Source organism: Solanum stenotomum, chromosome 1, assembly GCF_019186545.1.
Source record: "Solanum stenotomum isolate F172 chromosome 1, ASM1918654v1, whole genome shotgun sequence".
NCBI lineage: Eukaryota > Viridiplantae > Streptophyta > Magnoliopsida > Solanales > Solanaceae > Solanum > Solanum stenotomum.
The window spans coordinates 43644703-43656167 of record NC_064282.1 but is presented as its reverse complement, the minus strand read 5'-3'; the positions used below and the strand labels follow the sequence as shown (position 1 = coordinate 43656167).

Here is an 11465-nt window from a genome sequence, read left to right as displayed (position 1 = left end):
ATATTCCGCAATACCACTTTACATGTCATTGCACTAGTAGACCTCCTTAAGGTCATGATACATCTTTGTGGACCCTGGATGAATTGAGTATCGAAAACAATGTGCTTCATCCATGATTTTTTGCCTTAACCCATCTATATTTGGAACACACAATATGCCTTGGCATCTCAAGATGCCACTTCTACTAAATTGAATGTAGTAATTCGGTGCCCACAAATCCCTTCTCGATACTATAGAAATATTGGGCCGTCATACTATTTTTCTTTCACCAATGCCACTAATGATGATTCGACAGTATTCTGCACAACTACGCCTCCATCTTCGGCTTCTAGAAGTTAGGCTCCTGGGCTGGTTAATTTGTGAACATCTCATACTACTTCCTATTGTACACATGGTAAATGTACTAGACTGCCCATAGATAGTCGACTAAGAGCATTTGTTACCTCGTTAGCTTTACTTGGGTGGTAGAGAATGTTCACATCCTAGTCCTTCAACAACTCTAGCCACCTTCTCCGCATGATATTCAAATCTTTTTGCTTGAAAAGATATTTAAGACTATTATGAACTGTAAATATATCAACATGTACCCCATACAAATAGTGTCGCCAAATCTTAAGCGTGAATACCACTGCAGCAAGCTCTAAATCATGAGTGGGGTAGTTTTGTTCGTGTTTCTTCAATTATTGAGAAGCGTAGGCTATCACCCTCCCTTGCTGCATCAAGATACACCCTAGGCCAATGCCTGAAGCATCACAATAAACTACATACCCCTTTGTACCCTCTGGTAAGGCCAATACTGGTGCCTTAGTCAATCTATCTTTCAGCTCTTGGAAGCTTTTCTCACACGCATCAGACCACTGGAACTTCACTGCCTTCTGCGTCAAATTGGGCAATGGTGCACAAATAGAGGGGAAGCCCTCTACAAACCTGCGGTAATAGCTAGCAAGTCCCAAGAAACTACGCACCTCCATCGGAGTAGTAGGTCAAGGCCAACTATTTATAGCTTCAATCTCTTGCGAGTCTACTCTAATACCTTCACTAGAGACCACATGGCCAAGAAAAGCCATAGATTTAATCCAGAATTCACATTTAGAGAACTTGGCATATAGTTGGTCCTCACTGAGTGTTTGTAGGACAGCTCTCAGGTGATTTTCATGTTCTCTGGCATCACATGAATATATCAAGATGTCACCTATAAATACAATCACATACATATCAAGAAAGGGTTTGAAACCCCTATTTATCATATCCATAAAGTATGCTAGAGAATTTGTTAGTCAAAATGACATAACAAGGAACTCAAAGTGTCCATATCTCGTTCGAAAGGTTGTTTTGGGAATATCTACTTCTCGAATCTTCAGCTTATGATATCCAGATCTCAAGTCAATCTTTGAAAGTCACTTAGCTCCTTGCAATTGATCAAATAGATCATCTATCCTTGGAAAGGGGTATTTGTTCTTTATCGTCAATTTATTAAGTTGTCTGTAATCTATACACATCTGCATCGTGCCATCATTCTTACGTATAAATAGTACTGGGGCACCCCAAGGCGATATGCTAGGGCGATGAAACATTTCTCAAGCAATTCATTCAGCTGCTCCTTTAGCTCTTACAATTATGGTGGCGCCATTCTCTAAGGAGAAATGGATATAGGTTGGGTACCAGGATCTACGTCAATACCAAAATCAATCTCTCTAATTGGAGGTAGTCTAGGAAGTTCTTCAGGAAACACATCTGGATATTCATTCACAACGGGAACAGAGTGAAGAGTTGCCATCTGTTTCTCAGCTTAAAGGTCTCTTACATGGACAAAGTGATATAAACACCCTTTGTCTATAAACTTTTGTTCCTTAAGATAGGAAATAAACCTTCCTCTAGGAATCATAGCATTACCTTTACACTCTAGGACTGTCTCGCCCAAGAAATGGAATCGAGCAACTTTGGCTCGGTAATCAACTGTTGAATAACAAAATGACAACCAATCCATTCCTATAATGACATCAAAATCAACCATTTCTAGCTCTATCAAATTTGCCAATGTGTCACGGCCATAGATTGTTACTAGGCACCCGTAATAGACCCTTCTAGCTATAATAGATTCTCCTACTGAAGTCGATACTTCAAATGGCTCATGTAATAACTCTGGCTCTACACCAAATTTCTTAGCAACAAATGGAGTAACATATGATAGGGTATCCTCTGGGTCTATCAATGTATACACATCATAAGAGAAAATAGATAAGGTACTTGTAACCATATATGGGGATGCCTCTAAATCTTGACGACCTACTAGTGCATACATCCGATTTGGGTTAGCTCCAAAACCAGATCTTGTACCCTTGCCTGTACCTCTCCCTGTTGGTGGTTGAGGGCCACGTGATGAAGAAGGCACTCATGGTGAGGATACTTTTGTAGAGCTAGTATATTGTGGCCTATCACCTCTACCCTCTACTCTAAGCTTAGGACAATCATGTATCTTATAACCCTCAACTCTACACCCATAGCAAGCGGTAGATCCATATCGACACTCTCCCAAGTGAGATCGACCACAGTGCATGTAAGTAGGTCGAGGCGGTATTCCTCGACTAGCACCTCTCTGATATTGGGGATCAGGTGCCCTCGAGGTCTGATTCTGCACCTACCTAGGACTAGATGAGTGAGCTAGGGAACTAGCAGTAGAGCGGTCTAGTGATTGAGCCTGTCTGGGAGGACCTCTACTAGAATAAGCTCTAGCATCTCCCTGAAATTTTTGAGCACTCCTAGCCCTGTTATTTTATTCCCTATCTGTCTCTGCCCTACGATTTTCTATACGGTCTTCTGTTTGCTGAGAATGTGCCATAAGTATTGCAATATCCATATCCTGATTTAATACAGCAGCGGTGTAAGATACAATCATTTGATCCCCAAGTCCACCAATAAAGTGATGCATCCTTGCATTTTCGGTGCTAACCATCTCAGGAGCAAATCTAGCCAACTGAGTGAATCGCATGCAATACTCCCTGACACTAAGGTTATTCTGTCGAAAGTTTAAAAATTCATCAACCCTTGCTTCCCTAAGCTCTAGTGGAAGAAAGTGCTCTATAAAGGCACTAGATAACTCCTTCCAAACTGTTGGAGGAGCATTTTGTCCCCTAGAGTCCACCCACATCTCGTACCAAGCAATGGCGACATATTTCAGCTGATAGGAGGCTAATTCAACTGCCTCAGTCTCAGAGATATGCATGACCCTAAGAATTCTATTGATCTCATCTATAAATCGTTGTGGGTCCTCTGACAAGCTACAATTTATGTAGTACAATAATTTATTTTGCTTATTTCATTCTTTTCAAATAAAGAGTTCAAATCTTCAAACTATTCAAATGATCAACTATTCTTTTTCCCCTTGAACATATGTTATATAATAATTATTTGTCACTAATTCAGATTTATCGTGGCACATTAAATTCATTTTAAAATAAAAAAAGTTAAATAAAAAAATAAATTAGACACTTATAATTAAGAATAAAAGAATTTCACTCGTCACATATCTTAAATGATACGTTGATGCAGTCGTTTTACCAGCAGGGTACTTAATAGGGACCATTTTGTCAACGGGTACTTAATTTTGAAAACAGAAAGGACAAAAAATATCTTCGTCAATATATTTAATTGGATTTACTATTACCCTCTGTCAACTTATAATTGGTTCAACAATACTCCTTGGCTCACATTTGTCCTTATGTTCTCACAACACCAAAAATAATACATATGATGACATGACAGTGTAGTTGCATTTTGTCTTTGGACATGATCAGCTACCAACTAAGTGAGCAACTGTATTTCCCCTCTAAGATCTTGCTCTGAGGCACCTGGTAGTGCTACAGATGAACTACCGTTGGTACTACTGGAGGTGTAGGAACTCATGTAGCTCCTTCTATCATGGGAATCAGAGGACATGGAAGCATAGGACATGGCAAGCTCTGCTGACTGCTGGTCTAATCAACTACTAATTGGGGCTTCTCTAAAATAGATGTCTCCTAAGTAGTACTAGCAATGGACCTTGGGACTTCGTTATCCTTGTCTGTACTAGACAAGATCTAAATCACAAATGAAAAAAGAGAGTGAGTCAGAATTAATTTTCTATGACTTAGCTGTATCGCACAATCTAGATTATGAAAAAAGGTTGAATTCCTAAATGCCCATGTAGTCCCTAAATTATAAATATGGCGCGCAACACATTTATAAGAAAGGTCCTACTAGACATGGCTTCATACACTCCTAGGATATTTGAACCTTGTGCTCTGATACCAAGTTTGTCACACCCCTAACTAGAAAGTGGCGGACATCAAGGTTATACACAAGTACCTTCTAATTATCTGACTAATCTCATGCCAATATTGTAGATTTATAAGCAGCGGAACCTATATGAAGACTCATACCAAAATATAGATAACAAAAGGTCCCATTGGGCTACTTTACAATGGCAACAAAACTATGTCTAAGAAGCCTCTAAAGAGTATGCCCTTGAGAATCTTATAACAAGTCGGGACAGGGCCTTGACATACACATTCTGATATATGTACATACATAGCAAAATATAGGCTCTAAATATATGATAGCTCTAGGTAGAGGTGGATCTTACAAACTGCTAAACTGAAAGTCTCTAGTCTACTGAAAATGCTTGTTATCCTCAGTACCTGTGGCTGTAGTGATACAAATGAAGCACCAAAATAATAGGGACGTCAGTATATATAAACCATTTACTAATATGTAAAGCAGACTGAATAACAAGTAGACATGTAAAAATGCTAAAATGCATCAAATATCAAGATAGGCAAATCTGAGCATATGTATGCAGGAGAAATAATCTGTAACTAGAATTGTGAGCAACCTCGAGGGTCCTCATCTAATATTTCATGGCTTAGTCATTTATATATAGAATCCCTATATTTTTCCTAAGTGATATCTTTACTTCATTATATCGCTTCTTTGCTCTTGGTAAAACTAACTGTCGGGGACCTACTAACGGCAATTAGTGAACCCTGTATGGCATTTGTAGCCCACTATCATGACCACGTGCGAAATCTCATAGTCTGGTAACGAGGTCTATCAAGTTAAGCCCCCCCNCCCCCCCCCCCCCGGGGCTCATGTATGGTTTGCCTGTAGGCCTGTATAAGTCAGGTGAATCCACGATGGGAAATTCCAACGGACTATATCTGAATTATGAGAACAGAGTAGTGTCGCACGAAGTAGCCCTAAAAATACCCACCCCGCGTTGCATAGTAGTCTATAATCTCAACTGCTTAAAATATTTATAACAATTAATTCATTAATCACATAGCTCGTGAAATAATTCGCAATTACTTTCTTTAGCTTCAGAATCATATATTTTGTGACGTACACTTACGAACAATTTGTGGTTGGCTGCTTTCTTTAAATTTATGTAACATGTACACCGCTAACTTCTAAGAGTTTCAACTGTAGACAAATATAGTTGTCTGAAAAATATTGCTTCCTTGAAGAGTTATGTAACTCTATAGATTTAGGACTCAACATGAGAGATTTTATAAAATAGGATAACTTTCTTTCAAGTATCATAGAATCTCCAGTGACATTTATCTGAAGAACATATGAGTTTAGGTCGTGCCTTAAGGGCAAAAGAGGTTTTAGTTTTACATACCTTACTTCGGGACTTACTATCTTACGTCGTCAAACTCCTTTGCTGACAAGTTTATCTATAGCATAAAATAATAAAAGGATAGTATAAGAAACTAATCAAGAGTCACAACAATGCCAAAAGCACAATAATAGTTCGCGAGCGACAATCCCAACAATTACCATAGATGAATGGTGTATCACGACACCCTTCTCTTTCTCTACTTTCCAAGTAGGCTAATGACTTATTTACATGCTCAGTATTACTCCTCAATCCTTTAACCATAAAGAACCAGCCCCATTAATCATCCACACTAAGTAAAACTCATGGCCTCCGATCACCATCCCACGGGTTCCTTGTTAACGATGTCAAATTCCTTTATAAGCTCATAGTTTAAGTTTGTATAGAACTAATGCCATAAATTAAAACAATAGTAACTCATATAACCAGCTACAACATATTCTTAGCAATTTAGGAATTTCATCAAACACTTGGTGAGCGATAAACTTTTAAGAACTATAAGAGTCACGTTCTCTATACCTAGCCTACCATTTTAATGTAACCATCTTACTTCCCCAATACAATACCATTGACCCCTCATTTGGTTAAAACAACAGCCAACACAATCTTCTACAAACTCCCTCCTCACCAAAACATCAACTACAATGGGTAAAACATGGACTCACTACTTCATATCACCGTCCCATTAGTCCTACCCACAAAATATACTTAAAGCATCCTTGGAATACTATTTATGAAGATAGAAGAGGATTCATACCTATATATCCAAGAAAAGCAGCCCCTGCCCTTTTCTATTCTCCAAGAACAATACTTTTTCCTTCAAGAAAACATTTACCTAAGTATATCTATAGGTCTATGGAGAGGAAGGCAATTGATTCTTGAAGAAACCTACTTACCTTATGCGTTGGAGGATTGAAGATGAGAAAAATTTGCTTGAAAGCAGTCCTTACACATTCTTGAGTATATGAGAAAGTATATCCCAAACTTCTAATATAAAAACAACAAGTTTGGCTGACTTTTTCTAAAGTGCCACATGTCCCGCAGTGATCGGGTAGTGCGCGCGTCTGTCGTAGAATGAACATAACTTTTTTACTTCGATATCATTTTAACAAGCGGTTTGTTTTACTGGAAACTAGATTCAATTACCTTTAATTGGATAGTTTGTAGGACCTCTAAATCATTATGTATTAGGAGAAATTCTCGTTCAATGTCAGATGAAAAATGAGATCATTTGTAGTATTCCTCCACAATGAACCTTTAAAGTTGAATCTTTTCTTTAATGATATTTTTGGCCTAAAACTTTTGTTTAACCCTTCAAATAACTAAATATAAGGGTTACATGGTATGCTTAACCATTTTTAAATGATATACTTCCATTTGGACCCTCACTTTGACTGAAGGTCCTATAAAATTTGGTGAGGTAAGGGACCACCGGGCACGTCGTCGAGTGGATCGGTGGTTGCGACTAAGATGTCGAATGGACACGAACTGGATGGGTATTAATAGCCAAAGGTTTTAAAGTTTTGAAGTCTTCACTTTTCCTTGATTTCAAACTTCGCAAATTCGCCCCTCATAAGTGCTTTCAATACTTTTGCATTTCAAGTATTTTGGTAATCGATTTGTGCGTGGAGTTGGATTACATTGCCACCTAGCACTTCATTTATCATTTTAATCGGTAAATAAGGTTAGTCTTATGAACCCCGAACCTATTTTTATTCGTTCTCGTTTGCAAATAATCAAATCGTATTGTCATATGTTGTGCCTCTCTAATAAGATATGATCGTTCAAGTGCGTGTTTAATTTGAAATCCCATATGCATGTGCATTGAAGTGATTTAAATTTTGTTTGGTGATGCTTGCATGTTGTTTAGTTTGGTGGAATCGGGGGATATCTGAGTATCTTAAGACGATGAGTGTCGTGGGTCTTAGTTTAATTTCACTAGTGCAATTGTTAATTTTATTTTTGGGGTTTGTGGGTCGAATTCGAGAAAATGGGTTGAAAGTAGGCACGGTGGGTTGTTTAGCGAGTTAGGTCGAGTTCGCCAAACCACTTGGTAGTTTGCCTAAAGTACTTGGCAACTTGCCGAAAGTAGTTTCGATCACCCTTTTTCTACATCCCTGAACCCTTGTTGCACTGTAACTTTTGGCGGACAAACCCTTACTCGCCGAAAGTAGTCGGTGATTCGCTAAAAGGGCCCTCTCATCGACGGCTTGCGAAAACTTTTGAGCCAATCACTCCTGCGACCTGATCCAGTTCGCCAAAGAGATTTGGCAAATCTATCTACTACTGATTGTCTGCACTTCTGATTAAAGTGTTTCTAACTTGTTCCTAATGTATTGCAGACATGGCTAGACCCAAAGTCGCAGGTAGAAACATGCCACCCCGCAATAAGGCAAAAGGGATTAAAATCAACGAGGGTGCAGTTGTATCAAAAAGACAGGCTACAAAACATTCCACAACTGGTGGGAAGGGAGAATGAAAAGGAAAGGCACCTGCTACTTTAGAAGTCAGCTCCGACAGCGAAGGCATATATTACACTTACCTCACTACTTCGGAGAGTAAGGGTGAACAGTAAGATAACCAAAGTGCAACCTCTGGTGATGATGAGTTAATAATAGCACAGAGGGTTGAACTGCAATCTAAGAAGAGGAATTATCCATCAAGGATCAGGAATCCTCCACCTGCCACTCTTACTCCCCTAGTCCCAGAGCAAGTAATAGTTCTTGCACCCCTAAAACACGGCCCTCCTCTAAAGTCAATGAACAGAACAAAGACGGAGGGATTAAGGACAATTCTTGAGGAGAAACGACTCTCCATGGATGGAGTGATTGATAGATACCCCGAGATTATGAGATGTCTGAAATCTCATAACTTCCAAATTTTCAGAAAGCCACGTGGCCCGTATATTCCAAGCTGGGTCAGAGAGTTCTACAGCGAGTATAGTGCATTGATACCATAAGGGAAAAAGTTGGTTGCCAAGTTTAAACCAGTTTACTATGTAGTTGTCAAAGGGAAGAAGGTGTAATGTGACTTTCCTGGTATAAATGTCGTTCTCAGGTGCACCGCGACACTTGAGGACAATAGTCAAGTTATGATCAGAAGAATGTCACTAGAGGCTATGAAGCAATGGTTGGCCCCATTAATAACAGACAGAAGACCTAAGTAGCTTGAGGCTGGGGCAATTATTTAGAAGAAGGACCTAAATATGGCAGAAAGGTATTGGTTTGGCTTCATCAGCAGCACGATCATGCCTTCACAGAATGAATCTATCCTTCGCCACGCAAAAGCAGCCTGCTTAGGTTGCCTTATCAAGGGAGCAGAGCTAAACTTGGGATGGATCATTGCTTCAAAGATGCTTATGCATGCAAGGCAGCGCCAAACCTCACTTCCCTTCCCGATATTGATCACTGAGTTATGAAGACGTGATCGGGTACCTTGAGATACCAAGAAGGATGTGGAAGTGATTCCCACATCCTCTACTTATATCCGGAGGATCCAAGCCGAATATCTTGAGGACCGGGTGGAGAAGAAGCAGAAGGAATCTATGACAACTAAATCCATTCCTGCAGAGGCATATTTGCCTACTCCAGCCCCTAGGCCTTCAGGTATCTCTAATGCAACTGCCACTCCTACTGACACTCCAGGTTATTCTGTTGTTACGTTAACGCCACGACCTACTGCTGTCATTGCATCCCATACGCCGATCATTCTGGCATTCTTGATTCGGATGGGACAGCTTGCCCAGTCTGCTGATTGTTAGGCTGGCAACCTAGAAACCTCTATTCTAGGCATGATCCAGACTACCCTGACTAATGTTGTGACACCGATGAGAGCTACCATTTACACCCTTGAGGTTAGAATAGCGGTGTGTGAGCATGATCAAGGGGCCACAAATGAGGTGACAACATTAAAAGCCACTATTACTGCTCTAAAAATGATGTGGATCAGTTGAAGGCCACTGATATGTCCATGGTCTTTGGAATGGTGGCGATCCCAGATATGCCAAAAATGCCTCTGGCCACCACTAGAAATGAGGATAGAGTTGAGCAGACAGTTGAGCCTGAGTCGGAGGTAGAGGCAGATTAGGCAATGCTCGAGGAAACTGTGGATGCTGCAAATGAGGACCTGACAGAGACTAAAGTAATTATGATTGATACGTTTGTTCAAGCTTCCATGGGAAATACATTTTTTGTTGTCTCTAGTTGAGCTAGTCCCTCTGGTGTGACCCATAGTACTGGGGCCCGATGCCAAACATATACCCCAGGCGCTGATGCGCAGATAGAAGGAGCGACTTCTTAGACATGATCCCTCTTTACCTCCCTTTCTATCTTTCTTTATTTTAAATTCTAGATATTATGTTATTTGCATTTGAGGACAACTGATTTTAATTGTGGTGGGGTGTGGCCCACATTTGTGTGTTATATTCTTGTCGGGTTGTGAATCATAATGTTGTGTCGTGGATGTTTGAGCTTGTGGCTCCTTGATTTTAAATTGAAAATGATTTTTTACACTTTTGAAAAAATTTCTCCACCTCTTGTATGTGTTGAATGTGGTTGTTCTCTTGCAAATTTGAGTATCGGTTTTGATAAAAATGGATGACTTAAATAGTGCTCATAATCTAACAAACATGAATGTGCTGCTACGACTCACCCAATGAAGTTGCATAGACAATATGTGAACTTTTTCCATCTTGCTGTGACTAGCCAGTTATCAAATCGAGTCTCTTGTGATGATCGTTGCACACTAGTGAAAGTGTGGAGTCTTGTTTGACTTATAGTGTCAATGCCTAGTATGATGAGCTTACATGTGAACTATTTTTGATGGATCCTAGAAAAGCCTAAGTTGCGGGTGTGGTGAAAAGAAAAGGCAAGTCAAGAAGTGCAAGAAAAGTCCCTTTTAACCCATGGTGTTGAGAAAATAATGGAACCCCTCCATACAAAAATTGAATAAGAAGAAAAGACCAGAGAAAAGAAAAAGAAAAAGTTGTGAAATAAAGTTATGAGAAATGTCAAAAGAAATGGGGTTCCGAACAATCCATGGAAGTGAATGATGGGATGACTTATGAGCACTAACAAAATTGATGAAAGAAGAGGAAAGAGAGTGTTGAAAGCACCACATGTCATGAGGATGAAAGTCACCGATCCTAAATTACCATACCTTTACACTCAGCCCCATTACAAGCCTTGAAAAGACCTTTTTGATTTTGAGTGAGCTGAAACAATTGTTGATTGGAAAATACGGACAAACCTATCGGTGAAAGCATGCATTGTGTTCTTCTTTGTAAGCGTGAGCGTTGCATTTGGTTCTGAAGCTTTGAATTGTGAACCTTTGTGTAAATATGGAATCATTCTTTCCGTAAGGGCATTTTAATACTGTAGTTGAGCTTGAACTTGCATTTGAAGCAAGAATTTTGAGCTTGAGATTCTTTGATAAAGGTGTGTCACAACTTGAAACTTTGAGTGCACATTTGATCTTCGCATGAGTAAATTGAATCTTGTGTGCACATTTATGATTGAGTCTTGTGTAGCACTATTCGATACATCCCTTTTTGACTTTCCAAACTTGAGTTTACTTGAGGACAAACAAAAGTTTATGTTTGGGGTATTGATTAGTCCACAATTTGGACTCATTTAGAGCATGATTTTAATAGAATTAGTGTCCTCAAATGCATATTTTATCTCAATAACTGATGTAAAACTTTAAGTTTCACGTATTTGGAGTTTGAGAGAAAGCATGGACACTACTTGGCAAAAAGGAACAAAACGGCTGAAAAGACGAAGGAAAGAAGGCCTGAGGATCGCCTAATGCA

The 11465-nt window shown here is 39.5% G+C and overlaps 1 protein-coding gene across 1 annotated transcript; it reads right to left on the bottom strand.

Moving 5' to 3' along the window:
- Positions 1–680: 680 nt before the first annotated feature.
- LOC125853210 (uncharacterized) lies at positions 681–2257 on the bottom strand. The gene is made up of 4 exons (XM_049532886.1): positions 1894–2257; positions 1663–1788; positions 1034–1192; positions 681–919 (listed from the first exon to the last, which is right to left on the bottom strand). Exons 1-4 carry the CDS (start codon positions 2255–2257, stop codon positions 681–683), a joined length of 888 nt encoding a protein of 295 aa, XP_049388843.1.
- Between the last annotated feature and the right edge of the window lie 9208 nt (positions 2258–11465).

Coding starts and splice junctions, on each gene's coding strand:
- LOC125853210 (XM_049532886.1), bottom strand. CDS start 2,257: ATGGTTACAAGTACCTTATCTATTTTCTCTTATGATGTGTATACATTG. Junction 1,193..1,662: donor TGGTATTGACGTAGATCCTG/GTACCCAACCTA, acceptor TTGTATTTATAG/GTGACATCTTGATATATTCA. Junction 920..1,033: donor CCATGTGGTCTCTAGTGAAG/GTATTAGAGTAG, acceptor GCAGGTTTGTAG/AGGGCTTCCCCTCTATTTGT.